Source organism: Aspergillus undulatus (genome assembly GCF_047715775.1).
Source record: "Aspergillus undulatus strain CBS 261.88 unplaced genomic scaffold BDV17scaffold_6, whole genome shotgun sequence".
Lineage (NCBI taxonomy): Eukaryota > Fungi > Ascomycota > Eurotiomycetes > Eurotiales > Aspergillaceae > Aspergillus > Aspergillus undulatus.
Window position 1 is genome coordinate 298,896 of NW_027396610.1, and position 19,344 is coordinate 318,239.

General features: G+C 52.6%; 8 protein-coding genes across 8 annotated transcripts; 4 read left to right on the top strand and 4 right to left on the bottom strand.

Annotated features, from left to right (window-relative positions):
* Positions 1-83: 83 nt before the first annotated feature.
* BDV17DRAFT_279605 (putative MFS transporter) lies at positions 84-2,227 on the bottom strand (the record flags this gene model as incomplete). The annotated part of the gene is made up of 7 exons (XM_073759744.1): positions 84-330; positions 452-552; positions 627-746; positions 817-1,078; positions 1,201-1,545; positions 1,607-1,661; positions 1,720-2,227. The coding sequence occupies 7 exons, from the start codon at positions 2,225-2,227 to the stop codon at positions 84-86; spliced, it is 1,638 nt and encodes a 545-aa protein (XP_073619217.1).
* Positions 2,228-2,750: 523 nt separating this feature from the next.
* On the top strand, positions 2,751-4,034 carry BDV17DRAFT_279606 (Gfo/Idh/MocA family protein; the record flags this gene model as incomplete). Its single annotated transcript, XM_073759745.1, has 1 exon — positions 2,751-4,034. The coding sequence occupies one exon, from the start codon at positions 2,751-2,753 to the stop codon at positions 4,032-4,034; it is 1,284 nt and encodes a 427-aa protein (XP_073619218.1).
* Positions 4,035-4,466: 432 nt separating this feature from the next.
* BDV17DRAFT_195290 (ankyrin repeat-containing domain protein) lies at positions 4,467-6,101 on the bottom strand. The gene has a single exon (XM_073755171.1). The coding sequence runs from the start codon at positions 5,976-5,978 to the stop codon at positions 4,899-4,901; it is 1,080 nt and encodes a 359-aa protein (XP_073619219.1). The 5' UTR covers positions 5,979-6,101; the 3' UTR covers positions 4,467-4,898.
* Positions 6,102-6,817: 716 nt separating this feature from the next.
* BDV17DRAFT_287910 (ankyrin repeat domain-containing protein) lies at positions 6,818-7,370 on the top strand (the record flags this gene model as incomplete). The annotated part of the gene is made up of 2 exons (XM_073761261.1): positions 6,818-6,970; positions 7,101-7,370. 2 exons carry the CDS (start codon positions 6,818-6,820, stop codon positions 7,368-7,370), a joined length of 423 nt encoding a protein of 140 aa, XP_073619220.1.
* Positions 7,371-8,146: 776 nt separating this feature from the next.
* Positions 8,147-8,886, top strand: BDV17DRAFT_287911 (ankyrin repeat domain-containing protein; the record flags this gene model as incomplete). The annotated part of the gene is made up of 2 exons (XM_073761262.1): positions 8,147-8,340; positions 8,391-8,886. The coding sequence occupies 2 exons, from the start codon at positions 8,147-8,149 to the stop codon at positions 8,884-8,886; spliced, it is 690 nt and encodes a 229-aa protein (XP_073619221.1).
* Positions 8,887-9,345: 459 nt separating this feature from the next.
* Positions 9,346-12,140, top strand: BDV17DRAFT_254349 (S53 family peptidase). Its single transcript, XM_073756760.1, has 2 exons — positions 9,346-10,033; positions 10,107-12,140. Exons 1-2 carry the CDS (start codon positions 9,928-9,930, stop codon positions 11,810-11,812), a joined length of 1,812 nt encoding a protein of 603 aa, XP_073619222.1. The 5' UTR covers positions 9,346-9,927; the 3' UTR covers positions 11,813-12,140.
* On the bottom strand, positions 11,920-13,527 carry BDV17DRAFT_195434 (SGNH/GDSL hydrolase family protein). Its single transcript, XM_073755173.1, has 5 exons — positions 12,974-13,527; positions 12,800-12,891; positions 12,165-12,727; positions 12,056-12,105; positions 11,920-11,999 (listed from the first exon to the last, which is right to left on the bottom strand). The coding sequence occupies exons 1-4, from the start codon at positions 13,319-13,321 to the stop codon at positions 12,083-12,085; spliced, it is 1,026 nt and encodes a 341-aa protein (XP_073619223.1). The 5' UTR covers positions 13,322-13,527; the 3' UTR covers positions 11,920-11,999; positions 12,056-12,082.
* A 1,826-nt stretch (positions 13,528-15,353) lies between these two features.
* On the bottom strand, positions 15,354-16,624 carry BDV17DRAFT_300592 (intradiol ring-cleavage dioxygenase; the record flags this gene model as incomplete). The annotated part of the gene is made up of 3 exons (XM_073764092.1): positions 16,184-16,624; positions 16,036-16,133; positions 15,354-15,980 (listed from the first exon to the last, which is right to left on the bottom strand). The coding sequence occupies exons 1-3, from the start codon at positions 16,569-16,571 to the stop codon at positions 15,354-15,356; spliced, it is 1,113 nt and encodes a 370-aa protein (XP_073619224.1). The 5' UTR covers positions 16,572-16,624.
* Between the last annotated feature and the right edge of the window lie 2,720 nt (positions 16,625-19,344).

Below are 19,344 nucleotides of genomic sequence, written 5' to 3' on the forward strand. Positions count from 1 at the left end.
CGAGTAAGCCCCATTCAATAACTGCCCGTCCTACCTCAAATCCAACAATAGCCGGCACCAAGTATCCAAGCGAAGTCCCGAGCCTAATATACATAGATAAAGTCCTCGTTCTTGAGATCCGTCGTATCGAGGAACCCCTTGTCCTCTTCCCGCGCTTGACCCTTATCACCACCCTCCTCTCCAGCGGCCTCGCCCGCCTCAACGGCCTTACTTTCCTGCACTTCTTTCTTCCGGAGCATGGACTCGTCCACGACGCTTGCGTTCTTACCGAGTTCCGCTCGTCTCTTTGCGTGCTTTTTGTTGAGGTAGTAGAGGTAGAGGTCCGCGATACTGCAGTGGAAGTATAGAAAACGTTAGCTAATTCGCCGAGTACGGATGAAACAACGGTGAGAGAGGGCAAGTTAATGAGGCATCAAGCAGGACAACCCCCAAAATGGATGAGACAACATACACAGCAATCACAGCAACAAGCACAAACATAACCAAGTTCGAGATCAGACCCTCGCGGTACTCGGGCGCTTGGTCAAGCGAGTAGAGTTGGGGACCGATAACCTGCACAGAAAACCGGGTCAGATTTCCTTTAACTTCACTGGGAGAAGACAGGACAGATGGAGTGATTGACATACGTTCCCCGTACACATCCCAATAAGCACTACCGCCGACGTACACTTCCTCTTCGTATCACCCGCTGTATTCTGCGCTTCCCAGGCGTAAACGAGGGGCGTTATTCCAGCTAGACATGAGACCTGTCCCACAAGAACAATCAATGGCCCGGTACACAACGTAATTTAGCAGTGAAGAGGTAGGCAGACATACCAAGTAATACCCAAAAAGCAGCGCACCCTTCTTTTCCCTCGGCACAGTGAGCATAATAATCGTCCCGACAGCCGCAATCACTGCAATCGCCGCAATAACCAGCCCCTTCGTGCGGAACTTCGTGGCTGCCCATCCGCCACCCATAATTATAGCGACTTGGACAGCACCGAAGGGGAGGTTGAACAATATGGCGTCGAAATTCGTATACCCGAACGAGGTTATGATTAAACTGCCGAAGGTGGATATTCCGCCTGATGGGATACTGCATTTGAGCAAGGAGGGAGAGTTAGTTATAGTTAATTGATGATGGAGGTCAAGGTTAAAATAAGTTCAAGAGCCTCAAGGCCTTCTCAATCCTGGAATCTGGGGTAAACGTGGACTCACGAGATGGCAATAATAAGCAAAAACCAAACCCAAGTCTTGATATCAATCGCCGTCTCCCAAACGTGATCCCACCTCCACTCGCGCGATATAATCCCCATCTGGTTTGCGCGGAGGCGCTCGACCGCGATGACCTTTTCGCGCTCGGATAAGAATTTCGTTTCCATGGGCGAGTCCGGCATGAAGATTAGTACGACGACGGCGTATAGCACTGTGAGTAGGCCGCAGAGGAGGAAGATTGTTTGGTAGGAGTAGAGTGTGTCGCTGTTTATGTGGCCGAGGCCGTAGGTGAATAGGCTGCCGACTATGGCTGTCACGCCGTTCATGGCGTTCCAGAGGGCGGCTCTCCTGTATTTTCCCTCATCAATAAGCTGAACGATGAGAGCCGAAGGGTGAGTAGGTAGCTAACCATGTTTGTTCGCCTCTTCGCCACCACATCTGGGTGACGGCAATACACGAAGGTGCTTGGATTAGAGCGTCAACACGCATTCCACTCAATGTCAGGACATGGACAAAACTCACCAATCATACTCTCAAAAGCACCCAAACAAAATCGTAATCCCAATAAACTGGGGAAATCTTTGCAGGCCGCCATGATCGTCAAACTACTCCCCCAAAGGAAAATAGCAGCAGCAATGACCTTCCCCGTCGGCAGCTTGACAAGCACCAGCGCCGCAACAGGCTGCATAACCAGCTGCGCGATGTATAGGATCGAGCCGAGCCATGAGTACTGCTGCCCCACAAGATTGGCGTCCTCGACTAGTCCGAAGATCGAGACGTATGAGAGACTGGATTTATCTAGTTGCTGGAAGAAGTACGCGCCTAGTAAGAGTGGAAGAACACGCAGGTCGATTCGGCGGAGGACCTTCTTTTCTTCTTCTGGTGTGAACGTATGAGATCCTGAAACAGTCGCAAGGAACTGGGCGGCTTTTTCGCCGCGGGGGGTTGTCGGGGGTTGGGTTTGGACTGCCGGCGTGATTGAGTCTGCGGACTCAATTTGCTCCGCTGAGGGAGGTTGTTTGCTGGCCATGATGGTGGTCTCTGATGGCAGGATCCTCCCAATTTCTCAGCTCAACGGCCACCGGGGGCTCAAGGCTATATAACCAGCCACGGCGAGAGATCCCCCGGCCACCTTTGGCGCTCTTGGAAGAAAGGTTAGCTCCTGATTCTCTTGCCTCGCTTGACTCTTGGGTGCAAGGGAGCGTATTGGACACTGCTGGTACAAAGGATTCGCCAAGGCATGCTTCTGGTATCTTTACCCCGGAGGGCTTGATACCCCAAATGCGGGGGTTGCATGATCGTCCCCCCGCTGGACCCTCTAATTGATGGAAAATCGATGCCGAGCCCTTGATATCTATTCAGGCTTTGACCAGCTCATCGCGCAATTCCTGCTTAGGGTCCTAGCGATACTCCCTTCGCACACTTGGTGTACGCTCGGAGGGTGTCCGCGGTGTGTTCGGACTGATATATCCCGATGCCCCTCATATCCTTTATATGCCTTTCATTCCCGCAAAAGCACTCTATCTCCAACGGCTGCAAAGAAACAAGCCAAAATGCCCAAGAAATACGCCCTCGTCGGCACCGGCGGCCGCGCCATATTCTTCTACACCGCAATAGTCCGCGACTTCCCCAAAACCGCCTCCCTCGTCGGCTTCTGCGACACAAACCAAACCCGCCTCAACTATGCAAATTCCCGCCTGGAGGCCCTAGGCCATGACCGAATCCCAACATTCCTAGCATCTGACTTCGACAAGATGATAGCAGAAACAAAACCCGACGAAGTCATCGTCACGACAATCGACCGCACGCATAACATCTACATCGTCCGCGCGTTGGAGCTGGGTTGCAACGTGATCACCGAGAAACCAATGACCATTGACGCCCCGCGCTGCGGCGAGATCTTTGACGCCGTCGAGCGAAGCGGACGACAAGTCCGCGTGACGTTTAATTACCGCTACGCACCTCACAACACTAAGATCTATGAGCTCTTGTCGTCCGGCGCAATTGGGGAAGTGCACTCCGTGCATTTCGAGTGGCTGCTGAATACCCAGCACGGAGCAGACTATTACCGACGGTGGCATCGGGACAAGCGTAATTCGGGGGGATTGCTGGTACATAAGAGTACGCATCATTTCGACCTCGTGAACTTTTGGCTCCAAAGCCGACCCGAGACTGTGGTTGCGATGGGCGACCTTAGGTTCTATGGACGCGAGAACGCAGAGCGTCGTGGGGAGACGAAGTTTTATACGCGTGCTTATGGGAGTGAAGCCGCGCAGGACGATCCATTTGCACTGCATCTAGAGCGCAATCCTCAATTGAAGGCCATGTACCTTGATGCTGAAAAGGAGGATGCGTACTTCCGCGACCAATCTGTTTTTGGCGATGGAATCAGTATCGAGGATACGATGGGCGTTATGGTAAAGTACCGTTCTGGTGCGGTGCTGACGTACTCTCTTACATCTTATGCGCCGTGGGAGGGATTTAGGGTTATGTTGAATGGGAGTAAAGGCAGGTTAGAGGTAGAGGTTGTTGAACAGTCATACGTCAATTCAGGCGGCGAGCAGGCGCTTGAGGGGGCGCTTGAGAGCCGGTCTATCCTGCTTCGACCGCTCTTTGGGAAACCCGTCGAGATTGAGATTCCAGAGGGCAGTGGTGGCCATGGTGGCGGCGACCCGCAGTTGCTGAATGACTTGTTTGGGGAGGGGCCCGGTGATGATCCGTTACGGAGGGCTGCGTCGCATGTTGATGGCGCACTGTCTATCCTGACTGGGATTTGTGCCAATCAGTCTATTCGGACGGGGTCGACTGTGAGGGTTGATGATGTTTTCAAAATTTAGAGCCCTTATAATGGCATTATTCATGTTGGTGTAGAAACGAAATAACACCATCTACCAAGAAATAACATCACCAGCGCTCATTGGCGTGAAACGACCCTGATCATTTGATCCGTCCTAGCGTAATGAAGTGGCGTCTTAGGGTTGCGAGAGAGATTAGCTTTGGACACGTCGCAGCCAGAGGAAACCAGAACCTGAGCGGACTTGTAGGCTGTTCGAGCAAGGTGGTCACTGTAATTAACATTGGTTCCGCACTGTAGCAAAAATTTCACAGCTTCTGCGTCGTCATTTGTTACTGCAAGTGCCAGTAGATGGTTAATAAAGCCGGCGCGTTCATGGCTGTGCAGGACCGGCAGTAGTGGCTGTAGAAGATCTACTGAGCCCACCTGTGCCCCGAGTTCCAGAAATTCCTTCGTTTGAGCCTTGTCGAGATTAGCAGACGTGAATGCTGGTAAGAGTAACTGGACAATGTCGCGGCGCTTCTTCGAGGCGGCAAGCCCCAAGAGCAGACTTTCTGTCTAATCTTGTCGAGCCCAGAACATCAACGCCGGCGTCTATCAGTGCTCGGACAGTCTCGATCCTTTCGTAATTGGCCGCCTCGTCCGGAGGAGTCTGCCCGTAAGCGGCGCCGTTCTCAATAGTTTTCCGCGGTGGACGAACATCAGGGGTGTCTCATCATGCCCATTGCGGATGGCGCAGTGCAATGGTAGAAAGTCAGGATGAAGTTTTATCTCATGCAAATCCATGTACTGCAGCAGAACGCGGCAGGTCTCAGTTTCACCTTCGTTCGTTGCATCTGAGACTGTAGTGCAAAGACTCCCCTGCAGCTTCTCGTACGAAAAGTTCTCCATCAGGCTCTGGGGCTGGTCAGCTGTCGTAACCTCGTTGATTCGGTCTAAGAACAACGAGAGCACGCCAACAGACTGGGTTTGAGCGGCAGTAACCAGACGGCGTGTTTTCCATTGCATTCTGGTCGTTAATTATATTGCTACGCGGAAGCAAAAGACGCACTATTCTTTCAGAGCCATCGAGAAGCGCCAGGTGTAGAGCAGTTAGCCCAGTAGCAGGGCCTGGAACATCGGATGTTTCGCCCAGGGCCACAAGCATTTCAATCGCGGCTTCATCCTTGGACCTCACGGCTGCAGTGAGAGGCGGCCAGATGTCCTTGTATATGTCTGCATCTCGCCACTCAGCAATTGACACCTCGCCGCGTTGCGACATCTCTTGCATCGATGGCATATCAAGGATGGCAGCTAATGCACTAAACATGAGACTGGCGGGCAGTCCCCCAGGATGCTGGCTCTGCCACTCACTAAGAAGGCACCGGACATAGCCAGAATGCTCGCTGGAGGTACTGCGCTTCAGGATATCCATTGCCTTATCGCTGTTCACTGCTATAGAGGCGCCAGTCTCCAGGGCAATTGTGGCAACCTCATACCGCTTATCGGAGTCCAGGAACATAGAGGAAGAAGGCTCCAGGGCATCGAGTGCCCCGAGAGTGCGCCCAACCAGCTCGATGTCGGCTCCGAACTCCAGTAAGATGCGAAGTGCTTCAGGCTCGGCCTTGTTAATCGCCACATGGATAGGGTAAGTGCCATTTCCAGTGCCTGGAGTGTTCACCTGTGCTCCCTGTTGTAGAATAAAACGCGAAACATCATAGCCATGAGGATCATTGTTCTGAATGCCACAGATAGCCGCGCACAGTGGGCTCATGAGGCGCCCATTGTTTCTTTCTTCGATATCGATGCCATTATCCGGCAGGAATCTGACGAGAGATAAGGAATTTGGCAGGCAAGCCTTGTACAACAAGGTGGCACCTGCGAGAAATTCGGTTGTGTGTATATCTAGCCCTTCGTTGACAAGTGTTTGGGCTATAGCGCGGTCTTTCTCCGCCCAGGAGACGATATATGCCTTGAAAGGAGTACTCATTGAGCCGAACCCCAGCATCCAATAACATGTCGACTATATTTTTGTGGTTTCCTATCGTTGCCTCCATCGGAGGCGTTTTGTGACATAAATGCCCGGAGGACCAAACCGGCAAGGGGCAGTCTGGGGGACAATTTGATGGAACGCCTGCCGCAAGTAATTGGGCAACACTCTGTTCAAATCCAGCCTCCGCACCGGCAAGAAGGGCTCCATATCCCACAATTGGGCTATATTCAAAGACTTTGTAAAACTCTCCGCATTGCAAGGTCTATTGCCGGTTCACATCGTGTTTGGAAGGCGCCGCTGTGGCGCGTAGTAACTCACACTCGTTATCGACGCCAGCCGGGGCGTAGAGCACTGAGGTGGCCATGTCTTTTAGTCTTGTAGAGGTGCGACACAATGATGCTAGAGCCTCCGTTGAGAGACAATCGCAGATTGCTCGTATGTCTTCAGTGGGTAGATCAAAAGCTGCATTTTCGAAATTATTTGACTGAGTTATTGGATGTTGGATATGCGGAGGAAGAAAAAAGACTATGAGCAACTCTGTCATGATGCTCCGTCTTATACCAGGAGAAAAATAATGAACTGGCATTATCATTCACTCGACACTGTCTTTCTTTCTATCTCGGGCCCATTATCCCTTTATCAGTCGATAACAAAGGTCGTTATTGGTAGGAACAATGATTCCATGTGCCACGCAGACTGGAAAGCGTACAAAGGCCGTTTATCAGAATACAAATAATAGATCAAATGTCATAGGCAGTTTGCCTTTCTGAGGCTGGGCTCCACCTATGTGATGTCGATTCAAATAGTCCCAAGCTGAAATCATAAACCAGCAAAGCACCGTAAAATAGCCCAACATGCGCCCCCAATACGGAAGAATGTGCTACTCCGGCCTGGACATCACAATCGACGAGTTCCTCAACGCCTGCGTTAATGGCGAGTACGAACGCATAAAATGTCTGCTTGACCAGGGCCTAAACCCGAACATTGGCCGCCACCGGCCGCTGATGGTATGCATAAATTGCGAGCATCCGGAGATAGCAAAACTCTTGCTAAGGTACGGTGCAAGGAACGAGTGCATGGCCGTAAGGGAAAGCGATTGGTCCGCCGAGAGCATCTGATATGACGGGTGCCTTGCAGTTTGCCGTTATGCGTGGCAATGTAGGCGTTATGCAGAGTCTGCTAGAGCTGGGTATTGTTAACTATGCTGATGCTGTAGGACGGACGGCGCTGCATTTTGCTGCGAGGGCTGGGAATTGGGATATGGTCGCTTTGTTGATTGATGCTGGCGCTGATACGGGTCTGGTTGACCATGAGGGATATACTGCGCTTGACCATGCGGTTGCTGCGGTGCACACGGAGATAGTTGAGTTCCTGGAGGTGGCTGTGACAAACGCCGGCTCCAAATGAATGAGTGGATTGTAATAGAAAAAAAAATGAGGTCTCAGAAACATGCTGTAAGTAGGTTTATGCTCTAGCTGTTGCGCATGCATATTCTGCTTAAAGAGTCTGAAATCACGTAGTTGCTCTAAAATCAGATCAAAAATGTCCAAAAGCTGTTGCTCGACTGTCCAGCCGGCTATTGTTCCGAGGCTGATATCAACATGGCGCTCCTGCGAACCGCCCAGTACAAACGCGAAGAGGCTGTCAATTTTCTCCTTGCGCATGCCACAACTATTACAACCACTGACTGTCAATGGGCCAAACCTATGGCCTTGCAGCATGCACCACACCTCACCGAAAAACCCCTTCCACGAAGTGCTGGCCCGTGCAAGTGACGCTGAAGTCGCTGACGCAGCCTCTCGATTGCTGAGTCGAACCGCTCAATACTGCTCAACAACGACTGTGTCCCTAATCCTTGAGCGCATTCACCATCCCAGTCCGGAGCTCATTGAACTTGCCTTGGTTGGAGCTGCATCCACGGAAGATCTAGAGATGCTCAAGATGATATTTGGGCGAATTCAACTAGACGATTCCAAGCCAACAACATTGAGGCCATTCGCCAGATTGCTAGCAGCGAATATCTTGAGATCGTCAAGACCCTATTAGATGAATGTCATCTCGACATAGACGCAGAGGATAGCTGCGGAGAAACGTTGCTTACTCATGCAGTTAAAAACAATAAGCCGGAGGTAGTGGCTATCCTGCTGGAGAGAGGCGCAAACGTGAATGCTCAAACATCAACAATGTGGAAACCTTCACCTTTTTCACTTTCACACTATCAACAGCCGCTAGCTATCTGCGCTGCGAGCAAGGGCTACTCCGACGTCCTAAAGATGCTTTTAGATCATGGCGTGGACCCTAACAGCGTTGATGCAGAGTACAACATGACTCTTCTTGGCTGGGCCTCCTACAAAGGCCATATCCATATTGTCCGCTTGTTAATCGAGGAATACAGAATCAAAATCCATTGTCCGATGGTGGCAATAGGACAGTCCTGTCCTATGCCGCCGCCGGCGCCCATCTCGAGGTTGTACGTCACCTGCTAGACGCCGGCGCCGTGGTTAATCACATCGACCACGAGGACCCGACTCCATTCTTCCGCTCCCTGACGGCTGACATACCGGAAGCCCAGAGCTGGGAGCGAGATACTATCCGGACCGAAAGGGAGATGGCGATCAAAGAGGGAACATTTACAGAGCAAGCTCGAGCCCGTTTATCGACAGCGGCTTTGCTCCTGGAGCGGGGCGCGAACCGAGACCAGAGCGATTACTGCGGGCGGTCGGTCTTCTCGTATGTGGCTTCTTCTTCCTCTTATCCAGAATCTCTCCTGCAGTCTTTGCTTGAGCAGGGATGGGATCTAGGTGAGGTTGATTCTGCTAAGAGGACGGCGTTCTCGTGGGCTTGCGAGATGGCGCGACGGATGCAGCGCGCATTCTGGTACAAGCGGGGTGGGACACTTTCAAAGCTGACAAGGATAATATGACGCCCCTGCAGTATGTTTCAGAAAAAATATGGATGATATTGTGAAACATTTTTAGGCTGGGGTTGTCAGTAAGACTACATTGGTCGGTCTTTAAAGTGCTGGCAGGACAAGCAAAACAACATATAAGTGATCTAGGCTTGACCTACGCGATGCACAGAATCATCAGTATATCTCTTTTTCCACAACGAGTTATTGTCCTCATGCTCTATGGGTTGCGTTCAAGCGTGCTGCATGGACTCGGTAAGGACGCGGTATGGGTACTAGACTGAATGGTTAATCTGAAAATCACTTTCAGTCGACAACCGTCGGCACTCTTACGTTGCCTATTAAAAAGAAAAATAGCCCAAGTGCGCCTGGCATCCAGCAATGCGAGGCATTCCTGTTGCCTCCCACATTCTGCAGTGGCGAGTCGTCCCACACCAAAAATTAGCCCTACCCCAACCCAACCCAACCCAACCCCAAGCATCATGCAATTATCGAATCAAGCACCCAGCCCAAGGCTTATCCAGCCTCTAAATTAAAACCAAATGAGATGTGTTAGATAGCGTTACATCCTCCAGATTAATATCACCGGCCATGTCCGTCTCCATTCTCCAACCCTCCAGGCAGCACCGCCAGCTGGACTGGCACTGGCATGCCACGCCCCACACCAGCGGGCCCCTGAAGATCGCCTCCAACAAGCAAAAGCATAAGCACCATCATTGGGCGCGCCTTGTTCTCCTTTGTCCACTAAAATAGCGCTACGACATTGTAATCTCGCGCTAAGATACATGGGGAAGGTGATATGCTGGAATTGATAGATAGCCAAGCACGTCACCGTGCTCGGTGGCTCACGCGCGTTGCCTTGGCCAGTCCTGTTCCTGATGAATGCCCCTTGCTTGGCTTGTTTGGAAATAATAAAAGATCATGGTTCCCCTGTCCTACTCTTTCTCTCTCTCTCTTTGAATGTGGCTCGAATGAAGTCGACTCGTTGATCGGGTCGATAGCGACATAGCGGACACTGGACAAAGTCAACGAGAAAATTAGCAGTGAGAGATCGAGATGTTGCCCTCCCTCACCCGCCTCACGGCGTTCTCCCTGGCAGGGTTCTGCCTCGCTACCTCCGTCGCTGCTGAGGCGTTTGAACGATTAAGTGGTGTTCCCGATGGTACAGCCTCCCCTCACTCTCTCCCTCCAAATTAACCCACCTATTCAAACCCAACTAACAAGATGACCCCCAGGCTGGCGCTACTCCGGCACCCCCTCAGGATCGCAACCCCTCCGCCTCCGCATCGCAATGAAGCAGCACGACGTCGCGGGCTTCGAGCAAGCATTATTGGACATGTCGACCCCAGGCCACGCAAACTACGGACAGCATTTCGGGTCGTACGAAGATATGAAAGAGCTTCTCCTGCCCTCCAAACAGGCCTCGTCCGATGTGCATTCGTGGCTTAGCTCCTCGGGCGTCGAGTTCGAACAGGACGCCGACTGGGTGAATTTCCGCACGACCGTCGAACAAGCGAATGCGTTGCTTGGCGCGGAGTTTCTGTGGTATGCGCCTACGGATTCAGACGGTGATCGGGTCCTGAGGACCCTAGAGTATTCGGTGCCCGAGAATATCGCCTCGCACATCAACATGATCCAACCGACGACGAGATTCGGCGGGCTGCGCTCGAACCGCGCGACGATGCGCGCGAAGCCGACGTTCCTTGAGACGGGTCGACAGCTGCTTAATGCTGTTGCGCAGGGGTCGCTGGATCACTGTAACGACGCTATCACGCCAAACTGTCTTGCGGATCTGTATAATACGGAGGGGTACACAGCCTCGTCCAAGAACGGCGGGAAGGTCTCCTTCGCTAGCTTTTTAGAGCAGTACGCGCGGTACGACGACCTGGCTGAGTTCCAGGAGGAATATGCGCCTCACACGCTCGGCCAGAACTTCAGCGTGATCTCATTCAACGGAGGATTGAATGACCAGAACTCGAACGAGGATTCGGGAGAGGCGAACCTCGACCTGCAGTACCTCCTCGCCGTTTCAGCGCCGATCCCAGTAACGGAATTCACGACAGGCGGAAGGGGGAAACTCATTCCTGACTTGAGTTCCCCGGATCCAGAAGAGAACTCCAACGAGCCGTTCCTCGAGTTTCTCCAGGGCGTGCTCAAACTCAACCAGTCTGCCCTCCCGCAGGTCATTTCAACTTCCTACGGCGAGAACGAACAGACCATCCCGGAGCCCTACGCCCGCGCAGTGTGTAACCTCTACGCACAACTCGGGTCGCGCGGCGTGTCAGTGCTCATTTCCTCCGGTGATAGCGGCGTCGGATCTGCATGCGTAACGAACGACGGGACAAACACGACGCACTTCCCTCCCCAGTTCCCAGCCTCCTGTCCCTGGGTTACAGCAGTCGGCGGAACAAACGGGACGGCTCCCGAGGCAGGAACTTATTTCTCCTCTGGTGGGTTCTCGGATTACTGGGCGAGACCGAGTTACCAGGACGGTGCGGTGAAGAGTTACCTGAAGCAACTTGGCACAACGCAGAGCCAGTACTTCAATGCCTCCGGTCGCGCATTCCCGGATGTCGCGGCGCAGGCGCAAAACTATGCCGTCGTCGACAAGGGCCGCGTCGGTCTCTACGACGGCACAAGCTGCTCGACCCCTGCATTCGCAGGCGTCGTTGGTCTTCTCAACGACGTCCGTCTGCAAGCTGGTCTTCCTGTTCTGGGTTTCCTTAACCCCTGGTTGTACCAGTCTGGTGTTGACGGATTGAATGATATCGTTGATGGTGGAAGTACAGGGTGTGATGGGCATGATCGGTTCGGGGGCGCTGAGAATGGCTCTCCGGTTATCCCGTATGCGAGCTGGAATGCCACCGAGGGGTGGGATCCTGTTACAGGGCTGGGCACGCCGGATTTTGCGAGGTTGAAGGTGCTTGTTTTGGACGTTTAGATCTGATTTTGCTCTTTCAGTTCCCTTGCCACTGATTTGAAGGCATTTCGAGTTGATGTGTGTTGCAGCATTCGATTATATTATATATAGATGTTTGGCATCGCATCGATATATAGCGTTGGTATTGGCTTGATTTGAATCGGATCTATTTGCATTGCAATTGTTCTTCCCTCTTTCATCCTTCATTCTTGAAGTAAACGTTATCCCGTCATTCATCGAAGCGTGGTCTATGTACCTACGTACCCGCGTGCAAAACGCTATCCATTCACCTCATCCCATCAAAGTTGCGAGTGCTATCACCAGGTCAGCCATCCATATATCCCATTGTACCTAAGGTCAGAAAAAAACTCACCAACAACCTGCACCCCCAACAAAACCCACACCCCCTTCCCAATCCCCAATTCAGCCGCACCCCCAGTATTCCCATCAATCGCCGGCTGCGCCGGCGCAATATAAAATGGCAACTCGGGATCCTGCACAGGCCCATCATCCAACCCCTGCCCCTCCCTCGTCCCATTGCCCCTGAGCACACTCACCATAGCCCTACTAACCTCATTCGGCCTCCTCAGGAACCCCTCCTCCTCAGCCGTCTGAATAGCGGCCCACCACACACTCGCCATCCGCTTGTACCCCGTATCATTCGGATGTGTGCCGTCGACGAGGGTATTCGAGTCGACAAAGTATGCCATTTCGGCGAGGACGACGCGGTCCCCGGCTGCGCGGCGCCGCGCGACGACGTTTCGGTATTCGGTGGAAAGGCGTTCGACGACGCGTTGGATCTGTGTGTTGGGGATGAGCGTTGAGAGAATTATTGTTGTGTTTGGGATTCGACTGAAGAGGTCGTCCATTAGGCTGTCGATTCGGTCGCCGGCGCCTTTTATGTGCACGTTTTGAAGGCCGTCGTTTGTGCCGACACTAACAGACAAGACTTGTCAGATACCTGGGTAGAAGAGGGGAAGAAAAGGGGGATCGGGATAGTGGACGTACTTAATCAGAATAACATTCGGCTGCATAGGCGCCGAATCCACCGCTGCGTTCGCAACCTCATCAATCGTCTTTCCAAAGTGGCCTTCGTTTTGCTACCACAATCCCAGTCAGCTATCTATAGCACACTCCATCCACCCAGCCCATCGTATCTGTATCTAGGGGCCGGGAACATACATTATCCTTCATCGTCCCATTCGCCAGCGCCCCAACCATATCAACCTCCCACCCGGCATACCGCAACTGCTCGCGCAGGACCTTGCGGTAGCCCGTTCCATCACTCGACTGGTACCCGACTGTTATTGAAGCGCCGAGGGGCATGACGCGGAGGAGGAAGGGTTTTGTTGCGCGGGGGGTGTGGGATAGTGAGACATCGTCTTGCGGGAGGGATGGAATGCGATCGGGGGTGGATGCGAGGACACTGGTGAGGAATGTGAGGAACGTCAGGAGGAGGATCGGTATGTTTGATGCTGTCGCTGTCACTGTCGATGTCGCTGTCGCAGACACCGAGGTAGATCGGGTCATCTATGATATGTGCTAGCTCTGCTATCGGTCGGAGCTTTACCTGCGTCAGTGGGTTAGTACAGTTCTGAGCAGCGGAGGGGGAATTCTCTGTTTTGTAGTCTCTATTCCTGTCAGTTCCGAACCAGAGTCAAGGCGGTAGACAAGTCCGAGGTGGGTGTGACAGAGGCAGTGTCGTCAGCTTGATTACTGGAGATGCAAGACGCTTACGGCTTACGGATGGATGACACAATCTTGATTCCTGCCCAATGTCAATGTTTATCTTTTACTTTTTCAGGGTTTCGTTGCCGGGAAACTCTCTGCTAATCTATTTTGGGTTTAGTGCGTTACGCGCCAAACCTCATCAAGACTAGCGCCCAGCTGATCCCGTGGATCGATCGGTCCAAGCCAGGAACCGCGGGTGCCTGGGCTTTCAGGTGTCAGTATAAATCTGCAGCATTTCATAGTTCAATAAGCTCAGGCTGAAATAATTTCCTGCAAGCCACCGGCACGTAGTGGACTATCCTATTTCTGCATATCAGTCTCTTTCTAACCAGAGTGCGGACTACCTAGGTACCGGAGGTCGGGTGGGTGGGTCTGCAGGCCCTGGACCCTGGCAGTGAACCAGGCAATAAACATGGGTGACTCGGGGATACGGGGTTATGACGCAGATACTCGAAAAAACCCTGCGAGAGTCAAAATCTGGAGAGCGTGAGGTCCTACAGTTCTGTCATTGAGGTGGCCATCTTCTCATTGGTTTGTTCACATTTAACCTACATTGGATCCTGGAGTTGACGAATTCATAAGTCATGACACTCTGTCTGGATAACAGCGGCTTCTTAAGTATGTCAACTCTTGCTATGGACTGGGTGTCTGGGGTAAATTCATACTTTAGGGCGCTTTCTACATGCACTTTTCGGATTGTATAATCAGATAAATCTAAGCTTATTAGTAAAAGCGTGATGTGCTTAATAGACATCTGAGTAGATACCCAGGACCTGAGTTCACACTGAGACTTCGCCCTAATTACGCTGTGCAGTCATTCATCGGCCAGATCCAGGGCGTCTAGCCCCAGTACATGTATCCGAGGTTTCTGGTGCTGTCTTGACAGGGAAAGGCTCTTGAAGGGTACTTATTTGATGCGGCTTGCTTCCTCCTGGGATATTCGGCTTTCTCTCGCTGCTGGGGAATAGGCAGCAATATTGCAGACTGCTTGAGCATGTCTGTCAACCGGGTCTGCGTCCTACAGAACTATCAATACACTCTGTCGGGGACTCAGGTTGAGACCCTGGTCTCTGTAGACGGTCGTTGTACCCTTACAAGGTCTCGGTGTATCTCAAGTACACCCGCCCTAGAACGAGTTGGGCTGCGACGACCTGGAATGTCCTCAATACAGCCACCGGCTGAGAGGCGGAATTCGTGTCCCCTGAGACTATTGACCACTAGACGCATCGGCCCGTTTACGAGTCTGAATGCGACCGGTTCAAGACTGTGCCCAATGGCAAGACGTAGCCCTAGTGCACATACGTTGGATGAATGCCATTACCTATGCAAGAGTTCGCTGTTCTCGGTTTAGATATCTGTCTTTGGCGTACGCTTTACGTTCTCGGCTCACACCTACACGGGTTGTGCTGGTGGGATTCCAGAAGTTCAAGTGTCGATGGGTAGGCCGTCTTTACAAATACCCAGATTTACCTGTCTAAGCACAAAACCGGGCATTTTCATGAAGGTCGAACCCCGGGCTTGACTAGAAGCCGTTATTGGTGGAATGCGGACCGAATCGTACATAGCGCTTCTAACTTCAAGCGTCCGTCGGAAAGTGTGAGGATCTAGCTAGTCCATACTGGCAAAAGGCTTCATGCTGGAGTGGGTTAGCTGCTATATTCGAGGAAGATCTTCAGCAAAAGAGGGTGGTAGTATTGCCACGCTCAATCAGAGTTACAATGTCACAGATCACCTATATACATTTCTCTCCCCACAGCTCACTCTCATTCCCTCACACTATCTCATCCAGTCAAGCGTAGCTTATCATAGTCCTAATATCCCACCTAATCATCTAGGAAGGAGGAGCGCCACCGGGGGGAGCACCACCAGAGCCGCCACCAGGACCAGAGTTGGCGTTCTCAACACCACCCTGCTCAGTGTAGTAAGCAGCAGGGGTAACAGAGGAGCTCTTGCTCGAGTCGATAACAACATTGATCCAAGCAAAGATACCATCGGAGACATCCTCGCCAAGGAGAACATACTCAACAAAGGGGTCAATGTCATCTTCGAGCTCCTGGAGGAGGATAGAGTCATCAGCGTTGAGGGTAAGCTCCTGCTCGTTAACAGCGTAGACCTCGTTCTCCTCGACGAGGGAGATCAGGTCCTGGTCGAAGAAGATCTGGCCGACGTGCGAGGAGGAGGAGGTGTACAGGCCGGAAATGGTGTTGTTCTCGTTGACCGTGGTTTCGTTGGCAGGGTGCGAGAGGACGTGGATGTGCGTGGCGCGTCCGGTGTAGTGGCCCGGGAAGGTGGTGAGGAACTCGGCGACACCGAGCTCGTCGGTCTTTTGCAGGCCGCGGAGGAAGGTGCTGTCGATGTTGGAGGTGTCGTCCGAGTTGCCGTTGCCTTGGGCGTTGACGCCGGAGTACACGCCGGTGGAGTTGCAGTGCCAGAAGTCGAGGTAGACGTCGGGGACGGGCTGGTGGGTATTAGTGAAGGGGGTGGAATCATGAGGGAAAGGAGGAGGAGCTCACCTCGCAGCTGGTGGAGTCCACGAGCTGGATGTCGAGGTAGAGAGGGACACCCTGTTGGTCCTCGGTCAGATCCTTGCGGATCAGCTCACCGGAGACGTCTGCTTTCGTTAGTTGTGTTGGTAGGACACATGATCGAGGTGGGACATACAGTAAGGACCCTGAGTGACATCCTCAGCGAGGACGCAAGTACCGCTAGAAGCGAAGAGCTCGGAGGGGTCGGTGTTGAGGTCGACAGCCAGGTCTGAGTGGTGGCTCTCGTTCAAGGGGGCGGTGTCGCGGGCCTTGAGAAGGGGACCAGTCAAGCCACGAGCCTTGCGAACCTTTTGGAGCATGGCATCACGGCGGGCGACGTTGGCAGCCTCGACACCGCGGGCCTTGAGCTGCGCAGAACACTCAGCGGACAGACCGCGGGCCTGGATGTTCTTCAGGGCAGCAGCGCGCTCAGCAGCTTCAACCTTGACATCGTGGCCGGGGTGCGCGGAAACGATGGTAGCCAGACCAGCGAGACCGGTAACGAGAGAAGAGAAGTGGACCATTATGAAGATAGGCAGTGAGACTTGGGACTGAGAGGAGAGATGATGTGGTTGACCAAGTCAGACACTCGGGACGAAGAGACGTCTTTATATCCTTTGGAGACCCTGGTTCATCAGGACGTGCGCAATGGCGAATAACCAGCTCGATATTGTAAACCCCAATAGAATGGCGTACGCAGCCACATCACCAGGATGGCAACGGAATTAGAGCGCGCCAGGCATCGACTCCACACGTCTTCAAGGTTCACCCACGGGGGTTTTGCTCCAGAAGGACCAGAACGTCCGCGGCGAATGCAGAATTCTCATTTGGCGAGAGTGCAGCAGCCGGCGTCTGAGTTCCTGAGCCATCGACGCCGCTAAGAACAAGCTTGTTTGAAGATGGGGAAATGCACTTGTCGATCACTGGGCTGACGACGCCCACTTTTGTTTCCCTGTATAGAATTGGTGGAAACATTGGGATTATTGGGTTGCAAAGTCAATAATTCCGATATGGAGTCCGGAGTACTACACCTGAGACTTGAATATTCGCCTGTATAGTCATGGCAGTATCAGCCCGGTATCTATGTGAGCAACACACCCCTGTCGCAGCATGCATAGAGACGTGTGAAGGAAAGGCCTGATGAAACGTCAATATCAGCAGCACAGTAATAGGAGAGCCCCCATTCGCCAGCGCCCAGCAACGTCCAAGCACAACAAGCACCACCAAGGCCCGGGGCGCAGGCTAAGACGTCTTCAGTCCACAGGCCGCGCATCCTTCTTGGCAAACTCGTCATCCAGCGCCTGCCAGAATGTCCAGAATGTCCAGAATGTCCCAGTCCGCCCCTCCCCGCTGCGTCTTGACAAGAACTCGGAATTACTCCTCATTATAATCCCGGGATCGACGGTCCATTACTGCATACGTATAATCCACCTCCTGCCACGCCCTTGGCAGGTAACATTAAGCTTGGACTCGGCTTGTCGATGCGGTCTTATTCCGAGCCCTAATGTGGCTGTCCGTGACGATCTCAACGGCTCAGCCAACGAGATGCCCTGCGTTGCAAATGTTGCCATTATCGGCTCCTCATACTTGCCGATTCTCGATGAAAACCGAGGCATTCTTGACTGTTATTCTGGCTTCGATGAAGAAGTACGGCTGCGAGGTCTGACTCGTTTTCCGACTTCCAGTTCTCGGCTCCTGTTCAGACTCCTTGGCCGGTCGGTGCGATCGTTTACGGCGGGTCGTCCGAGCTTCTGCCGTCGAATTCTCGCCGGGTCACAGATGCTGCAATCTCATCTCAGCCTGCGATTGTACTGATCTTCAGTCTCCCTACGTATCCGCTTGCAATTTTACCGCACCGTTTAATTTGCTAACATGTGTTCTTGTGCAATTATGGTTGAGCACCCGCGGGATCCAAATTGCGCCTCCCGAGAACACTAACATCTAGCCAATGGAAACCTGCAATTTCAAATAATATCTGCATTAAACGTCGAGAAGGAGTAACTTATGTACTCTGTAGGCAGCAGTATAACTGGGATACTTACTCGTCCTGGCACTCGCAACATCTGTTTTGTGTTCAGGCCGAGTGTTTTGCCGTGCCGATGCAAGATGTGGGTGCGACTGGACCTCGGAATACTCGTATATATTTCGGTGCCCCAGCAGGGAAAGCGCTACCCTGCATAGTGCATACTGGACAGATGCAGGGCATGTGGAATTGTGGATATGTCGGTGTGCAGTTTTCCGAGTCCTGGAACGCAGTAGGAAGTCAGTTCGCTCAGAAACAGCCCCCCCAGGACTACGTCGGCGTCCGCGCAGCACCTGCCAAAATGAGACTGTGGCTTTCACACTGGGGGGGATAGGACGGGTGATCTTTCGTAGACGGCCTGGGGCTTGATGCTGCTATTGAGGTTGGGGACCGTGGCGAATATGCCTGTAAGTGGCAGGTGTATGAACTTCAGGTGCCTACGAAGAGAGAGGATTAGTTTTTACCTACCGCTGGAATGAAACAGTGGAAGACGGGTCATGAACTCTGCTCAGAGTCATCTGATTTCTACGGCTGGTGCTCTGAGAAGCAGACTGTATCCCTTCCAATGGAGAGACAATAATTCCGACCTTACGGCTGTCGATAAGTCTACGCTGCGACATCGACGGGCCTGAGTAAACCATTAGACACACAATAAATGATAGTTAGATACCAGCCAAGAAACCCGGCACATTTCTAGGGACGGATCTGTCAATTGAGGAGGTCGGTTTTCTCCTGCCGTATCAATCTAAATGATCCAACCAATTTGTCTCCTGAATACAGCCGTGGAAGCTCACTGCGCAAAGAGCACCCAAATTCCCTCTCCTCAAGCCAGATCTCTTCTTAATCTCCCATAAGAGAGAAATAACGATTGTACAGTTTATCCTACTTCTCAGACACCCTGGGCTGCTGCAGTGAGCTCGGATGGGTAGACTACAACCTAGATACTCATACACAGCGTTTAGGGAGACCGGCCCCTTAGGCCGGACCCCAAGTCTTCCTTGGCCGGGCCGATTCGAACCAGATGACGGCAAACCAACCGCCAACCTACCTAGTGCGCCAGAGTGGGGAGCCCGAACTGGAGAAGCCTATAGGATATTATCATGGTTCAGGAAATGCAACACTGAGAAATGGACTAGAAGAAAGGGATGAGCCCGGCGCGCTCTAGAGCTCTCCTGTCCCAATCAGTTCAACTGCTCTAAGCAATGCCGGGGAGGGAGGGGAGAGAGTATGGTATTTAGGTAGAAAGGAGGCCGGAACGCACCAAGAATCCTAAG

What these genes read in the sequence shown, in the direction of transcription:
- BDV17DRAFT_195290 (XM_073755171.1), bottom strand. Translation starts at nt 5,978, where the DNA reads ATGCTGGGGTTCGGCTCAATGAGTACTCCTTTCAAGGCATATATCGTC.
- BDV17DRAFT_254349 (XM_073756760.1), top strand. Translation starts at nt 9,928, where the DNA reads ATGTTGCCCTCCCTCACCCGCCTCACGGCGTTCTCCCTGGCAGGGTTC. An exon ending in ATTAAGTGGTGTTCCCGATG is followed by an intron (nt 10,034 to 10,106) that starts GTACAGCCTCCC and finishes GATGACCCCCAG; the next exon opens with GCTGGCGCTACTCCGGCACC.
- BDV17DRAFT_195434 (XM_073755173.1), bottom strand. Translation starts at nt 13,321, where the DNA reads ATGACCCGATCTACCTCGGTGTCTGCGACAGCGACATCGACAGTGACA. An exon ending in ATGGGACGATGAAGGATAAT is followed by an intron (nt 12,892 to 12,973) that starts GTATGTTCCCGG and finishes GGATTGTGGTAG; the next exon opens with CAAAACGAAGGCCACTTTGG. An exon ending in GTTGGGGGTGCAGGTTGTTG is followed by an intron (nt 12,106 to 12,164) that starts GTGAGTTTTTTT and finishes ACCTGGTGATAG; the next exon opens with CACTCGCAACTTTGATGGGA.